The sequence below is a fragment of the Myotis daubentonii genome, chromosome 21, assembly GCF_963259705.1.
Source record: "Myotis daubentonii chromosome 21, mMyoDau2.1, whole genome shotgun sequence".
NCBI classification, from domain to species: domain Eukaryota; kingdom Metazoa; phylum Chordata; class Mammalia; order Chiroptera; family Vespertilionidae; genus Myotis; species Myotis daubentonii.
Genome location: NC_081860.1, coordinates 18,276,478 through 18,292,290, shown reverse-complemented (window position 1 = coordinate 18,292,290; position 15,813 = coordinate 18,276,478). Strand labels below are relative to the sequence as shown.

The 15,813-nt window shown below is 66.5% G+C and overlaps 1 protein-coding gene across 2 annotated transcripts in view; it reads right to left on the bottom strand.

The window, feature by feature from the left end:
* Positions 1–731: 731 nt before the first annotated feature.
* The window catches only part of HERC2 (HECT and RLD domain containing E3 ubiquitin protein ligase 2), a 73,176-nt gene continuing 58,094 nt past the window's right edge, over positions 732–15,813 (bottom strand). For both annotated transcript variants that reach the window (XM_059678086.1, XM_059678087.1), the window contains exons 69-93: positions 15,458–15,649; positions 14,117–14,270; positions 13,500–13,607; positions 12,637–12,768; positions 11,760–11,918; positions 11,556–11,674; positions 10,903–11,028; positions 10,559–10,714; positions 10,171–10,286; positions 9,890–10,088; positions 8,743–8,957; positions 7,731–7,908; positions 7,317–7,478; positions 6,936–7,027; positions 6,650–6,789; positions 6,128–6,315; positions 5,566–5,763; positions 5,284–5,367; positions 3,851–3,992; positions 3,538–3,732; positions 3,186–3,298; positions 2,864–3,054; positions 2,535–2,640; positions 2,083–2,295; positions 732–1,337 (exon numbers count right to left, since the gene is read on the bottom strand). In XM_059678086.1, coding sequence (XP_059534069.1) covers positions 1,065–1,337; positions 2,083–2,295; positions 2,535–2,640; positions 2,864–3,054; positions 3,186–3,298; positions 3,538–3,732; positions 3,851–3,992; positions 5,284–5,367; positions 5,566–5,763; positions 6,128–6,315; positions 6,650–6,789; positions 6,936–7,027; positions 7,317–7,478; positions 7,731–7,908; positions 8,743–8,957; positions 9,890–10,088; positions 10,171–10,286; positions 10,559–10,714; positions 10,903–11,028; positions 11,556–11,674; positions 11,760–11,918; positions 12,637–12,768; positions 13,500–13,607; positions 14,117–14,270; positions 15,458–15,649 — 3,951 coding nt within the window. In that variant the 3' untranslated portion in view covers positions 732–1,064. The remainder of the gene's footprint in view (positions 1,338–2,082; positions 2,296–2,534; positions 2,641–2,863; positions 3,055–3,185; positions 3,299–3,537; positions 3,733–3,850; positions 3,993–5,283; positions 5,368–5,565; positions 5,764–6,127; positions 6,316–6,649; positions 6,790–6,935; positions 7,028–7,316; positions 7,479–7,730; positions 7,909–8,742; positions 8,958–9,889; positions 10,089–10,170; positions 10,287–10,558; positions 10,715–10,902; positions 11,029–11,555; positions 11,675–11,759; positions 11,919–12,636; positions 12,769–13,499; positions 13,608–14,116; positions 14,271–15,457; positions 15,650–15,813) is intronic.

Below are 15,813 nucleotides of genomic sequence, written 5' to 3'. Positions count from 1 at the left end.
TTCTGAGCTCGGCGTGCCAGCATTTTGAAAAACCCTAACTTAACTCTGGTGCCGTGTCACATAGAGAAATTTTTTGACATTTGCAACCATAGTAAAACAAAGATTTATATTATTTTATATATCTAAATGCCATTTAACCAAGAAAAATCAACCAAAAAAATGAGTTCGCGCGTCACCTCTGATACGCGTGTCATAGGTTCACCATCGCTGTTCTCGTGCCTCGACCCAGGACAAGCAGCTCAAACCCCAGCCCAGGGCTGAGGGGGCCGGAAGCACCCTGACCCCGGGCCAGAGGGGCTGTCCTGGGACGGCGGGCGGACGGGGCCAGGACGGGAGGGGCCGAGGGCTCCGGGCACCACTGCCCACCCTCCCCTCTCCTGAGGACCAGGCCTTTGTCACTGCAGCGTGTGGTGTCTGCAGTGAACAGATCTAACTGGGGTGGCTCTGAGGGACGTCCTGGTGGAGGCTGACTGAGGCTGTGCACACCCGGGCCAGGTAAGAGACGGCTCACGGTTCTCTGACAGCTTTATTTATGGGGTGGAATTCAGGCACATACATGACACACACATGTACAGCACCCGTTCCATGATCGGAGTTGGGACAGAGCTCAGGCGGACCCTGGCCTCGGAGCATGTGCGCCCAGGTGCGCCCCTGGAGGAGGGGCCGCCCGGCCTCTGGGTTTTGGTTTTGGTTGAAATAACCTCTGGATGTGTTCAAGTAACACCGATCACTTCATGTTCCAAAAACATTTAATAAATTCAGAATAAAATGAGTGAAGTATTTATAACGCGATCAACGGTCACGCAGATTTCCATGTACAATCGACAGTGCAGACGCGGAAGCAGAAGGGCTGGCGGCCCCGCAGAAGGCTTTATTCGTTCCTGGGAGCCGGTATTTACACGGCGATGCAGTATGGGGGGCGGGCAGGGGAGACCTTTTGTCTGGAGGACGAATGTCCATGACCGCGGCCGCGGGAAGGGGGCTTCCAATGCCGCTCCGTTGGCGCCCGGCTGAGCCCAGGCCCCCGCCGCCCATGAGGTCCTCCCTGCAGGCCCCGCGGCCGCTCAGTGTCCCGTGAGATAGTCCTGCGTCGAGTCTGAAGCAAACGAGTCCACGTCCTCGTTCTCCGAGTCCTCGCTGCTGTCCTCAGCGGCCGGCTCGCCCGTGAGGGCGATGCGGGCGTAGTCGTCCGTGTCGATGGACTTGCAGAAGTGGATGGCGTACTTGAGCTTCTCTTCCAGCACCTGCCGGCAGGAGTAGCGGGGCAGCTTCAGCAGGAAGAAGCAGGTGTAGGACTCGGGCAGGAAGTGGTCGGGAGGGCTGTACTTGTCCAGCACCTGGAACGGGAGGGTCAGAGCCGGGGGACCTCACTCGCCGAGCCGGGGTCCTAAGTGACACGCGTCAGTCCCGTGGGGCCCGCTACCTTTAGAACCAGAGCCCCTCGACTGGCAGGAAAGGGCCCTGGGTTCTGTGACGATGGCTTCTCTGAAGTCAGGGCTGTGAGGAGGGGGCGGCCCTCACTCCCCAGCCTGCACCCTGCAGACTACGGCACTAGGAAGCCAGTGAGAAGAGGGGCAACCCCCAGGACCACTTATGTTTTGCGAGAATGACAACACGTGGCTGACAGACGGCGGGCAGCCTGCGCTCAGCAAAGAGCCTGCCAGGGATCCTGGCGGACACGTGGGGAGAGCGACCACCCAGCCCGTCCCTCTATGGACCCCGGCCTGGACAGTGCCGCGACCCGGAAGGTCTGGGGGTGGGCAGCACGGCTCCGTCACCCAGCGACCGGCAGGTACCAGAGCCGGGTCTGACCCTGGGGCCGAGAACAGACTCGAGCAAAGCTCGGCTCTTGGTCTGAGGAGCCGGGTTTCCTCAGGGCATCGCTGCCCATCCAACCGGAGGGCCAAGCGCTGCGCGGTGTGCTCAGCCAGGCCGGCTGCCTGGCGCTGTGCGCAGGGCGCCCACACACGTCCTACAGGGGGGGCTCCAGCACCTGCAGCGTTTCTGAGCCCCCCACCCCCAGAGAAAACGGAAACCAGGTCAGGAGGCAGGGCACCCTCCCGACCGGCCCTCGCTGCCCACCTGGATGACGAAGTCGCGGCCCCGGAAGTCGGCGATGGTCCTGGGCAGCCGCGTGCGGCCCCACACGAAGCGCAGGAAGAGGGAGCGCTCCGTGTTGGAGAAGGCCTCCATCACCTCCCAGAACCACTGCACCAGGGGTGCCGACGGCTCCACCCCCTTGTAGGTGGCCACTGACTTCAGCAGGTGCAGGGGGATGTCCGGGCTGCCGCACACCTGGGGGCACAGGGTCAGGGCGCCCTGTCCATCCACTTCTGCTCAGCACCCACCACCCAGGCCGCGGGGGGTGGGGGCCACGCGTGGGGCCCAGGGCCGCCCCGGGAGGGAGGCAGGAGACTGGCTTCCTGAGCTGAGCACCCCAGACCCCCGAGGGCACGGTGAACCGAGGCAGCGAGGGCGCGGAGGGGGTCACCACGGAAAGGCCCTGCCAGCGGGGAAGCTGCGGAGCCGCCTACCATCGTCTCCAACTCGTAGCCGGTGAAGAGAGAGAGCAGGGGCACGGGCACAACGCGGGCCATGCCCTCCCGGACGGCGGCCACCTGCTCGTCGAACTCATGGAGCCTGAGAGGAAGGCACCAGGTGACCAGGGGCGCCTCCCCTCGGCCCCCCCCCCCCCCCCTAGTTCCGCAGGCAGTGAGGACGGCCTGGAGGCGACGCAGCCACCCTCCCAGGCTGCCCAGGCTCTCATCTCTGTCCTCCTTCCCCCACCGCCCCCCCGCCCCCAGCAGGAAGCGCCCGCAGGCCTGCAGGACGCAGGGGAGGGCCCTCACACAGCTGCCCGCACCTGTAGCTCACGGCCAGCCGGACGTACTCCGCGCGGGTGTCCAGGGAGATGTGCGAGTGCCTGGAGCTCAGCTGCACGTCCTGGCCGCTGGCGCTCGGCACCGTGAAGGGCAGGCCCATGGCCTCGAACTCCTCGGAGGTGGCCTCGTTGTCGCGGATGTACATGAGCCCGGGGATGAAGTCCTTGTCCACCTTCCCGGGCACAGGAGTCCGTGTCGAGCCAAGTGGTCCCCCCCGGCACCCCGCCAGGCCTCGCCCACAGCCCCCAGGGCCAGGAGGGAGCGCACACCCGGGGACCCCGTTTCCCAGCCACCCGGGCGCACCTCGCTGAGGTCTGCGATGGTGAGGCTCATCCCCGCCAGCTGCTTCCAGACGGGCTCGGCCAGGCTGAGGCTCAGGGGGCTCCCCGTGCGGATAGCGATGCCCAGCAGCACGCCTGCGCGTCCAGGGCAGCGAAGGGCATCGGAATCAACGGCAGGGCATCCAGCTCCCTCCACCCGGCCCGCTCCCTCCCACCAGCACCACCCCAACTCAGGAGGTGCGCCCCAAAGGCCCGCCCCGTCCTGATTCACTGCTGCTCTCTGCCCAAGGCCACGGTCTCCCTGCCCCTCTCCCCAGCAGCACCGCTGGCCCACCCCCCGAACAGAGCAGCCAGGAGGCCGGGGGAGGGCGCACCCAGGAAGCGGAACATGTTGGTGTGCACGGGCGCCCGGGCGGCGGGGCTGAGCAGGTAGCAGTCTCGGTTGGCCCCCGACTCGTCCCTCCCGTTGGGCGTCACGATCAGAAGGGGCGTGAGTCCGTTCTGCAGCTCCTCACAGATCTCGGCGATGGACTCGCTGTAGCCGCCGCCACAGTCGTCCACAGATTCACCTTCGGGGAAGGAGAGTGAGCCCCTGCCCCCCCGGAGCCCGGGAGCAGCAGCCCCCCACGGAGCCCGGGGAGCAGCAGCCCCGCGGTGGGACCACCGTCCCGCGCCCAAGGCTCTCACCCACGAACTTGACCTTCCAGACGCGGTGAGGCAGCAGCAGGCTGTCGGGGCTGAAGGAGCTCATCTTGGCGCACATCTGCCCAAAGACGGACTTGGTGCCGTCGGGGCCCGCCAGGCCGCCTTTGCTCCGGGAACGCTTGACCTGAGGAGGAAGGACAGGGAGCTGGCGCAGCAGGAGGCGCAGGCGGACAGCCCGGTGCTCGCGGACGATGCCAGCCCTGGGCCCTCGCCCGTCGGGCCCTGACTCCCGGCAGGACCTGAGCAGCTGCTGCCCCAGAGCTGACAGCGAGCGGCACGCGGGCATGTGGTGCCCCCACAGACTGAGTGAGACCCGAACTCCCAACGTGGAGATGGAGCCGCCACACGCAGGGGGCCTTCCTGTCGGACCTGGACTTGCGAAGCCTTCAGAACGAGCTGGCACACCCGCCCAGATCTGAGCTAGAACATGCTGCCGTGCACTGGCTTCATGCTGCCAGCACGCTGACCCGGCTGCGACGCGATCCCTCCAGGAGCCGCCCAGACAGGACGCTCTCCCAGGGCGTTGCCGAGCCCGACCCGGCTGAGGGCATGGCTGAGGCAGCGTGTGGCCAGCCACCTGCCCCTCGGCTCACTCACGGCAGCCTGAGCCCCGACAGTGCGGAGACCAGCGTGCCCCCGAGGTGTGGAAGGGAGGCTTCCGCTGGCCTCGCTCAATAGCCTGCTTGTTCGGGGAGCGGCCGCCGCCCAGCACAGCGCTGTGCCCGCTGACGTCCCTGCAGGGGCTCTTCCGCCCACGTGGCCACACGTGCTCCGCAGCAAACCACAGACTGACACTTGACCTAAAACGCCCTGAGCGAGTCCAGGAGCATGCGGGGTGTGTGTGTGTGTGTGTGTGTGTGTGTGTGTGTGTGGGCACAGGGCGCAGAACAAGCAGTCTGTTCTTTGAGGCTCCTGCTGCCGCTGGGGGAGGCGGCCATGTGCCCAGGCCGTCAGGAGCCGTGGCCTCCCCTTGGTGTTTGATGACTGGTGGGCGCCACACGGGCAGCCGTGGGACCGGAGATGGTCCCTCCCCCTCAGTTCTCTGGTCCCGGGGACACAGCAGGGACTCAGCCCGTGAAGGGCAGAGCCGCGACGCCAGGAGCGTGAGGCTGGGGGACAGGGGTGGGTCGGGGCGGAGGCCTCTACCGGCCGCGTCTGAGCACCTAGACCCCAAGGGGTGAGGAGACATGCCCGCCAGGAGGGGGCACGGCTTCCAGCCTGCAGAGGCCTCGGCCCAGGGAAGCCCACAGGCGCCTGCGGGCCATGGCGATGGACACTCCCCTCTGCTCGTCTGGATCTGTGCTCTGGGTTCAGGCCTCCTTCCTGCTCTCTAATGGGCGTGGCCCAGGTGTGCCCCCCCCCCCGCCCCGGGCCAGCTGGCAGCCACGCCCCCCCGAGGCAGAGGCCCCCGTCACCTGGATGCGGTTCAGCTCCACCACGGGCCCGTGCTGGCGGTCGCGCACCATCGTTGCCTGTACCACCTTCCGGAAAGCCACCTCCTGAATAAAACACGGCAAGGGTGAGAACCTGACATGGTCAGCAGGGCGCTGTCTGTCCGCACAGAGGGCCCTAAACGCGCAGCGTGGAGCCGGCAGAGTGCCGGGAGCGCCGGCTGAGCAAGCTGTGCCCCGACACCCGCTCCCGGCCGCCCTGGGGTGAAAGCTCACGCAGACCCGGCCCACCGCGGAGGCAGGTACCTTGCCCTGGGAGATGAGGATGCCCCGCAGGGTGTCGAAGCCCACGGCGGGCCCCAGCCCCGTCTCGCCCAGGGCGCCCTCCAGGTCGAACATGGGGATGCAGGGGCAGAAGAGCTCGGAGAGGTGGTGCAGCAGCAGCAGCCGGTTCCGCAGGGCGACGACCGGGAGCTCCTGCAGGTGGTTGTACTCCATGGGCACCTGCAACAGAGGCGAGGTCACGGCCCGGCACGGCTCTGCAGGGGCGCCTGCGTCCGTGTGGTTTGGAAAATCTCTTAACGACAATCTGGCCGCTTGGCTCCAGCCGAGCCATCGAGGAAAACGCGAGAATAACTAGTCTACGGCCGTGTCTGCTGAGAGCGTGGTGGGCTGTGCTGTCACCGGTTTTCCGTCCTTCATGCGATGCTGAAGGAAGGTGAGCGTTTCACTGACAGGCTGCTGGCTGACGGGAAGGCCAGGTTCACACGGGAGCCTGAACCGCTTCCAGCAGGGCCTGGGCCACACTGGACCGCCACCAGGTGCACCTGAGCCGCCCCCCCCGCCCCCCGAACCCCGCAGCACCCACCTGTGCGGGGAGCTTTCCGGCGCTGGCGGGCTTGCTGGTGGACCAGGCCAGCGTGTGTGCCGAGCCGCAGGCCACACGGTTGACCTTCCTGCCCTGCAGGGCGGCCACCAGCCGCGGCCTCTGGATGGCGTTGGTGGTCCCGTCCCCCAGCTGCCCCTCGTCGTTGTCCCCCCAGGTGTAAACCTCACCTGAAAGTGAACGGAGACCAAGGAACTACGCGAGGAGAGCGCAGAGGCCTCCCTGCAAGGGGGTGGGGGGCAGGACCCTGAGACCTAGTGTCTCCTCACACCATGCACCCCCAGGCCTTGTCCCTTATGCATTGCCCCCTCTGCAGACACAGGCCCTGGGGGGGGGAGGGGAGGGGGAGGAGGGCGGGCCCCCTGTTCCTGGGCCAGCGAGGGCCCAGCCTGCACGCAGGCCTCTCTAAGGCCAGTTCTTCTCTGTGCAGCGTGAATGGTGACGTGTTCACGGGCCCACAGCAGAGGCTGGGACGCTCCCAGGACGCAGAGGGCCGCCACCTACCCTCCTCTGTGCAGCACACGCAGTGCAGGGAGCCCGTGGCGATGGCAATGACCTTCTTCCCCTGCAGCCCCTGCACCTGCCGCGGCCTCCGCACGTGGTCGTCAGAGCCGTGGCCCAGCCGGTGGTAGTCCCCTTTGCCCCTGCGTCAGGAGATGGGCTCAGGGTGCGAGGCCACCACTGCCGGCTCCGGGACACACCCCAGCCCACGGGGAGGTCGCGGACCATCCACAAAGGCCGCGAACGCCACCTCAGGTTAGCCTCCCAGCCCGGGGCCAGCCCCGCGTACCAGGTGTAGACAGTGCCGGACTTGGTCAGGGCAACCGAGAACTGGGACCCGCACTCCACCTTCACCACGCCCAGGCCCGTGAGCGAGTCGATCTGGAGGAGAGGTCACTCAGACGGCCACCAGAGACCGACGTCCGTCCGAGGAGGAAGCGGAGAGCCTCGCCCTCGCCCTGACCCAGCGTTTATGACCGCTGACCCCCTCCACGGGCAAAGCCCAGGCCCTGGGCAGGAGCGGCCGCGCCTGCAGCCAAAGCTCCCGCGAGAGCACGACAGCCCTGGACGCCTCAGCAGGCGGGGCCTCCCTCGCTCTTCACCCAACACCCACGCGCGGGCAGGAAGGAGGCGGAGTGCTGGGCCGCCCCACCCGCGGGGACAGAGGTACCTTCATGGGCACTTTACAGCCGTCGCTGCCCCCGCGGCCGAGCTTGCCGTAGTCCCCGTCGCCCCAGGACCACACGGTGTCGTCATCCGTGAGGCAGAGGGTCTGGGCGTCGCCACTGCCGCAGGCGACGTCGACCACACGGTGGCCCTGAAGGGCCTCCACCTTCGAGGAGGGACGTGGAGGTTTTCTGACCACACGGCCAGGTCCCCGAGGGAGGCTGCACCCCCACAGCCGCCCCGGGGCCAATGCCCTGCTCTGCCTGCCAAGGACCGCCCACGAGTGGAAATGCAGGGCAGGTCACGCACTATCCTCTCAGACGACCCACAGCACACACACCAATAAAGCCCACTTGTCCACACTGAGCCGTGACCCTCGACCCCAGCAGAGCGGCCCGCGCCCTGGACGCCGCCTCACCAGCTTGGGCTTGAGCTGGTCCTCGCTGTCGCTATGGCCCAGGCGGCCGTACCGGCCTTTGCCCCACGTGTAGAGGTCGCCGGAAGAGGTGACGCAGGCGCTGTGGGCTCCGCCGGCAGCGATGTCCACCACCTCGGTGCCTCTCAGAGACTCGACGACTCGAGGGCGGTCACAGGGACTGCAAAGAGGCCACGAGCACGTCTGAGGCCAGGCTGACCCTCAGGCGGTGTCGCACGCAGGCTCTGGGCTCGGCGCTCATGCGTTCAGTGTGCACGTCCCAATCTACACCCTCCAGTCGAATTCCTTGGCCTTTTTGTGTCTTTGCACTTAACTTCCCACTCACAGCTGATGTACAGCATTACGTCAGCTCCAGGGCACGCCGGCGAGAGGCATCGCACCACTAAATCTCACACCCGCTGCCCGTGCACCGTCAGTGTCCCTGGCTGCCTCTGGGGCTGCACCGAGTCCCTGACTGCTGTGACGCCCGCCCGTCTGCATGGCCGGCTCCCTCTCCTCCAGTCCCCACCCTCCTCCCACTGACAGCCTCCCGGTGCTCTCTGTCCACAGGCCCTGACGCCGCCTCAGTTTTTTGGATCATTTTCTTTTTGCTGCTCTGACCCGTGTTCCTGCTTATCCTGCCCCGACTGCGACAACAAGACGCCCCAGCCTGGCGTGGGGCTCAGTGGCTGGGCGTCGGCCTAGGAACCAGGAGGTCACGGTTCCGCTCCCAGTCGGGGCACAGGCCTGGCTGCAGCTCCATCCCAGTGGGGAGGTGCGGGAGGCAGCCGGTCCATGATGCTCTCTCATCACTGACGTTCCCATCTCTCTCCCTCTCCCTGCCTCTCGGAAACCAATAAGAAAACCAACTCAGAATTGAGCCCCGTTGAGGTCCATGCACTTGCTCCCAGGAGCCCCCCTGAAGTGGATGTGGGGGATGCTGTGCGGAGGGCAGGGCTGACACAGACACGAGCACGGAGCCCACGAGAAGGAGCGGCACGGGCCGCCCAGGTACCTGCGGTTGCCGTGGCCCAGCTTCCCGTCCTCGGCCTCGCCCCAGGAGTACACCTCTCCTTCGGCGGAGAGGGCGAGGCAGTGCTTGCCCCCCGAGTTCACGGCCACCTTCCTGATGAACACGTGCTGGATGGACTCGAGCAGCGTCGGGGTGGACACCGACTCCGTGCCCCCGACGCCGAGCCGGCCGCCGGCCCCGTATCCGGTGGCGTACAGCTAGGAGAGGAGCGACAGGAACCGACTTTACCCCAAGAGCCCGCGTCGTGGTAACTGACGCCCAACCCGCGCTCTAGACGCTTCTCCCCAGAGAGAGCCGAGAACTGAAGCTTCACGGGTGCTTCCTCAGAGCGAGGCGGCTGCGACTACTTGAAAGACCAAGTTCACAAACTGCATTTGCACGTAAGGGCTGTTTTCTGGGGGCATCTCTGTTTTTGCCCAGATGCCAATTATAACTCACGCCAAGAAAAACAAGGAAGGTTTAGTTATTTACCACCAGGAGGTCCCAGACACCCTCAGGAAACTTACTGTCTGGGACACTAAGTGTCTTGACCATTAATTTTTAAAAACCAGACTGCCGTTTCCGAATGCACGACACCCCTCCCTCCCATAGAACCGAAAGGCTGCAAAGCTGTGGAAGGGGGACCCCCACACAGGACGGACGTGAGCCAAGGCTGCAGGTGGACCCAGGAGGACGCCCGGCAGGCCCTGCTCTGCCCCCTGCCGCCCCCCAGCCCAGCGGGCCCTTCTCCCACAGGCGGGACCTGGCGAGGAGGCACAGGGTCCAGTCACAGACGACAGCTCGCTGTGAAGTGACCCCGTGAACCCCGACTACACGAGAGAAAGGAGTGGAGTGAAGGAACTCGACACGCAAAGGCCCGCGAGTCCCACACACCAGCAGCGATTGCTTCAGGGGCAGCAAAGAGACCCAGGAAGACGCCTCCTGAATCACGGGCAGGAAACCACGGGGACACTGGTTTCCAAATGAAGCCTGCGCGTGTGGAGCCAGGAGGCCGCAGGGATGTTCAGGGGGCCTGCCTCCAGCACCCAGGGCGAGGCCTGGAGGCGAGGCCTCAGGAGTGCACACCCAGGACCACCCCCCCCCCCCCCGCACCCCTCAGTGTCCATGTCGATGACGGACGCACCCTTACCTTCCCGTCGGCCGTGACCGCGAACAGAGTCTGCTCTCCGCCAATGAGCTGCACGGGCCTGAGGGTGGCCAGGGCTTCGCAGGGAGTGGGCACCTTCACCTTCGCCCCCTCGATGCCCCCGAGCTGGCCCCTGTGGTTATGTCCCCACCCGTAGATCGTGCCGCTGCCACCGGCAGACAGCGTCCAGTCGTCCGGGCGCCTAGAGCCAAGGAAGCGAACAATGGAGATGGGCGCTCCCCGCCTGAAGCGTGTCCCGCGCCCGCCACTCCCGCCGCAGCGACCTGTTCATCCACTGCACCAGCTGCTCGTCGTGCTCCCTCCGGAAGACGTCGTGGCTCTCGTGCAGGACGTCCATGGCCTCGCCGTCCGCCATGAGCTCGCGGATCTTCTTCGCCACCTGGACGGCACACGGTGAGGCCATCACACGCCCGTCTCTCAGGACAACAGGGGACGCGGAGGCAGGGGTCCCGGGGGAGGGCAGCACCAGCACTGGGGCCTCAGTAACAGGAAACCAGGGCTCCTGTCTGAGCGTCACTGAGCGTCAGCACCATCCCTGGTTCCCACGAGGGGCCTCCTCAGGGCACCTGCAGCGCCAGCAGCCGCACACTCCGGTGAAAGACAGCGAGCGCTGTGCTCTCCAGAGGCGGGCGACTCAACGCCTGCGCGTACCTCGTCGAGAAACAGCCGGGGCAGCGGCGTCCTCCTGTCCAGGGCCACGGCCACGCGGGAGGCCATGCAGTACCTGCGGAACCAGGCCCACTTGTGCGTCTCGGCGCAGCAGGGCAGCGTGTCCAGCTCCAAGTCACAAGCAAGAGCCACCAGCACCTGCAAAGGGTCACGCAGGGTCACGCCGACACGCAGCCCAGGCGGCCCTCGCGGAACCTCCCCGGGCGCCTCTCCAGCCTGCTGCTCGCCAGCCGTGCTCACGGTCCCTGTGGCAGAGCTGTCCCTGCCTGCCCACTTCCGGCGACACCCGACACACGCCTGCACAGGCCGCTCCCCAGCCACGTTACCTTAAAGAAGGGGCTGTGCAGCAGCTGCTTGCCGCCCCGCACGACGGGGTCCTCGTACTCGAACTGCCTCTCCAGGGTCTCCGGGAGGCCTTTCACCAGCGCAGCCAGAGCGCTGCCCGTGAAGCTCTGCGGGGACACCACGCTGTAGCCCGCCCCGCCCCGCCCCAGCGCTTGGCCTCTACGAGCTGACGGTCTCGTCTACTGTGCCCTTCTCCCCAGAAAACGAGCGTGACGCGCTCACGCAGGGGGAGACCTAGCGGACGTGACGGCCCTGGGACGGAAGGGGAGCTGCACTCCACCCCGGCGCTGGGTCAGCGAGGCAGCTCCCACCCCGGCCCTCCGGCCACCCGCTCCCGGCGTGGTCAGCACCCGCAGTCCTCTAACAGCAGCCGCCTCATCAGCAGAACAAAGACTCGTGGTCAAGCCCCACAAACGCGATCCCATGGTCACCGCCCCCGAGACGCGCCGCCTGTAAAGTCAAAGGCCGGCCGCACTCCGTACGTGGAGCAGCACGAGGGCCGGCGGTGACACAGGCTGCCTTATGCTCCTGCCGGGCTTCCGGGAACTTCTCCAAGTGGGAGAGTTCAACGCCTAAACGAGCACCTGCCTCACTCCCCGGGTCACAGGTCTGGACCTGGGCGTGGGCTCCCTACCAGGGCGCGCGCCTCCCCGTCGCTGTCCCCCAGCAGCCGGCGGATGTTGACCGACTGTCCAAACTCCGTCGTCAGCAGCTTTCTCAGCCTCTGAAGGGCCCACATTCTGTGACTGGCAGCTGGAAAGAGCAGACAGAGGACATCAGGAGCTCGACCACGGTGCCCCTCGCCCGCGACAGACACAGTGATGAAGACGCCGCCTACCTAAGGCACTGAGCTGTGCGCACGCGGCCAGCGACGCGGCCAGGCGTGGGACGATGCTTCTGTTCGAGGCGAGGTTGAGCCGGAAGTCGAGTAGGCACGTCACCAGGTCCATGGACGGGCAGGAGAGGACACAGCGGTCGGAGAGGAGGTCTTTAGGGCCTGAGGGACGAGCACACGCATGTCCCGTCAGGAGGCCTGCATGACCTGACCGGCAGGCTCCCCACGCGGCAGAAGCAGGCAGCCCACAGCACGGAGTGTAAACGATGCACCCTCATGGCCGGGCACCCCACCTGGGCACCGCGGCCCCTCAGCTGGGCACCGCGGCCCCCCACCTGGGCACTGCGGCCCCTCACCTGGGCACTGCGGCCCCCCACCTGGGCACTGCGGCCCCTCACCCGGGCACTGCGGCCCCCCACCTGGGCACTGCGGCCCCTCACCCGGGCACTGCGGCCCCCCACCTGGGCACTGCGGCCCCTCACCCGGGCACCGCGGCCCCCCACCTGGGCACTGCGGCCCCTCACCCGGGCACTGCGGCCCCCCACCCGGGCACCGCGGCCCCCCACCCGGGCACCGCGGCCCCTCACCCGGGCACCGCGGCCCCTCAGCTGGGCACCGCGGCCCCTCACCTGGGCACCGCGGCCCCTCAGCTGGGCACCGCGGCCCCCCACCTGGGCACCGCGGCCCCTCAGCTGGGCACCGCGGCCCCCCCACCTGGGCACCGCGGCCCCTCACCTGGGCACCGCGGCCCCTCAGCTGGGCACCGCGGCCCCCCACCTGGGCACCGCGGCCCCTCAGCTGGGCACCGCGGCCCCTCACCTGGGCACCGCGGCCCCTCAGCTGGGCACCGCGCCCCTCACCTGGGCACCGCGGCCCTCACCTGCGGCCGGCATGATGGGGTAGACGGTGAAGCGCCAGCCCCACCCGTTCACGGACCCGTCGCTGATGAACTTCCACTTCAGCTCGTCCCCAGGGATGCGCAGCTCGCTGGACCAGTCGCACCACTCCCGGCCTGGGGGAAGCACACGGTGGCTCACTCCCCCCACCAACACGAACCTCTTCAGAGTCGCTCATGCAGCGTCTGCAGCACGTGGGGCTCCGGCCCAGGCTCCCCAAAGTGGTGTTCACATGCCTCCAGGGGAGCCTGGCCCTTCAACACACACTGGGGAAGTCCTGGGGAAACTGAGGCAGCAGCCTGGCCCTGACGGGAATGCGCACACAACTGCCACGCGGTGTGAGGCCTGCAGGGCCGCAGCCACCCTCGGGACAGGGGCCGGCTCAGCACAGAAGGGCCGCCCTCGGGGAGTGGAGCCGTCCGCGGGAGCCCAGGGCCAGGCCGCATGAGTCACAGCCGGGTTCCTGCCTGGCGGGCTCTTCAGCGCGAGGAGGGCCCGTGGGAGCGGGGACCGGCCCAGCGGCCACCTGGCTAAAAGCTACGTCGCGTTTGTGAGGCCGCCAGGGAAAGCCCGAGCTCCTCCGGGACTGCACGCGCCGCCCGAGCGTTCGCAGGGCTTGTAAGGAGCGTCTGGTGAGGAGGCCCTGCTGGGCCGGGGGGTCAGGGAAGGGCTGCCAGTCCTGCCCCAGACGGAGGATGGAGACTGAGAAGATGCGCACAGACACTTCCCCTGGGAGACGCTGTGGGCACGTCAGCCTTCCCCTCCCCGGGCCTGGCACCCCCGGGCCTGGCACGCTTGGCGAGGCTACGTTGTTCCTGAAGGCGGGCAACGCCTCCCACTCCCCCACCTGAGCGCACGGAGACGATCCTGTTGACGCCATCCATGACGGTGAGCGGGTCGTGGCGCCGCTCCGTGGAGCACTGCCGGTCAAACTCCACCCGGAGGCCTTCCGCACCTGGCAGGTGAGCAGAGCAGTGAGACCCCAGCGGGCACACCTTGGTGAGACCAAAGCCACACACACCTGCGCTCTGTGCCCAAGGCGCCCACCTGACAGACACTACGCAGGACCCTATGCTGCACGGCTCCCTGCGCCACGTTCTATCCCGAAAAGGAAAAGGTTTTTAGGAAAGTGAGGAGTCTCATGCAGTTTTAAAATTCTGTTCTAGAGCCCTGGCCAGCGGCTCGGCTGGTTGGAGCGTCGTCCCCTCCATCAAATGGTGGCGGGTTCAATTCTGGTCAGGGCACAGGCCTAGGCTGCGGGTTCGAGTCCCGGGAGGGGAGCACACGGGAGGCAACCGATCCACATTTCTCTCTTACCTCGATGTTTCTCTCCCCCTTCCTCTCTCTCTCAAGTCAATTTTAAAATATCCTTGGGTGAGGATTAAACCAATTCTGTCCTCTCAGCCGGCGATGGCCGCTCCCAGGATGGAGCCCAGAGGTGCGGCCCGCGAGCCCACCCCGCACCTGGGATCTTCACGGTGCCGCTGGAGGACGTGTCGTCCGTGTAGGGGTGGCTGCTCTCCACCACCACGGGCTGCGAGGACAGGCGGCCACTCTGCGAGTCGGAGGCCACGTCCTCCAGCTCGGTGACGCAGAGCTCCAGCAGCATGTCCGCCACCTGCGGGGAGAGGGCCAGGTCGGGAGGCCGCCCAGCCAGGTCCTGCCGCAGGGACGGGGCGGCCGCGGGGAGAACGGGGGGGGGGGGGGGGTCTGAGGACTCTGGCTCAGATCAGGGCTCGGTCTCCTCGCCTACAAAATCAAGACGGCACAGGCTCGCAGAGGAGGGGCTGCGAAGCGTGAAGGTGACCAGGGAGGAGGCGCCGACATGGACACCCGCAGGTGCCGGGGGAACAGAGCCTGTGATGGCAGCCGCGCCTGCTCCCCCAGGACGAGCGCTGCCCTGGGGGAGGGCCGGGGGGGAGGGGGCCCTCGGAACAGAGGCGCCAGGGGAGGAGCAGCTGTGTGGCTGTTCGAACTTAAACCAAGTTAAAGAAACGACACTTTGGGTTCCCGGGCGCGCGGGCCACATGTCCAGGCGCAGTGGCCGGGGAGCGGACGCTTCCACGGCGGAAAGTCCTGGTGGACCCAGGCTGCCAAACACCAAGACCTGAGTCACAGCTACAACAGTCAGGCACCGTAGTTAGAGCGTAAGGACTAGATTCATGGAGCAGAAAAGCTTGTCGAAGAGCCCAAATGCACAGGAATCACGAACACAAAAAAGCCGTTCCCAAATTCCTGATATTGTGGCCACATGTTTGTCATTCGGGGAGAATAAAGCTGGATCCCCACATACCCCTTACATCAAGATAAATCCCAGATGGCTCAAAAAGACAAATGTGATCTATAAGAACACAAGCGTACTATGCGAATCAGACCGGACAACCTGGACGCAGCTGGGCCGTGAGGGAAGCCCAGGTCCCGGGTGCCAGGGGGAAGCCGGTGCCGGCAGCCAGGGGAAGGGAGGCCTACTCTTGCACGAATTTCATGCCTCAGGCCTCTAGTCAATGAAGAAAGAAAAATTACTAGAAGAAATTGGTTTCTTTAAACAGTGCCATGGTTCTCAGCATAAAACAAAGTCCAGGAGCCGTAAGGAAGCCCTGGCAGAGCTGACGCTGTCGAGATGAGGGACTGCTGAACGCGGACACGGGCAGGCCAAGGCCCGGGACACGGCAGCCCACGGGACAGCGCAGGGCTGACTTACACGGAGCCCTTCCACCCCGCCGTCTCCTGCATGGAGTCCATCGCGGACAAGACGTGACGGCACAGCAGCACCACGGAGAGAAGGCCCCCTCCCGCCGTGCTCACCTGGGGGTAGGCGGTGCCCATGCCCGACAGCACGGCCGAAAGCACCTCGCGGCCCCGGTCCCCTGCCCGGCCGCACACGGACAGCTTGAGCAGGTCCACCAGCACCCGGGTGTCGTCGGCGACCAGCAGGCTGGTGAACTCGTCCAAGGCCTGAGGTTCTGGGCCCGAGGCCTTGTTCTGGCTCTCAACATCCTACAGGGCCCAACAGGAAGGGAGGAGCGACATGTTAGAACACCACCAGCTCACGCACAAGCTCCCAGAGATAAAGGGGGGCCTTCGGGAGGCGACAGGACCAGTAGGCCGCGGGGAGAAGCGACAGCCTTGGGGTCCCCCACCAGGACCCGAGCTTGAAACCC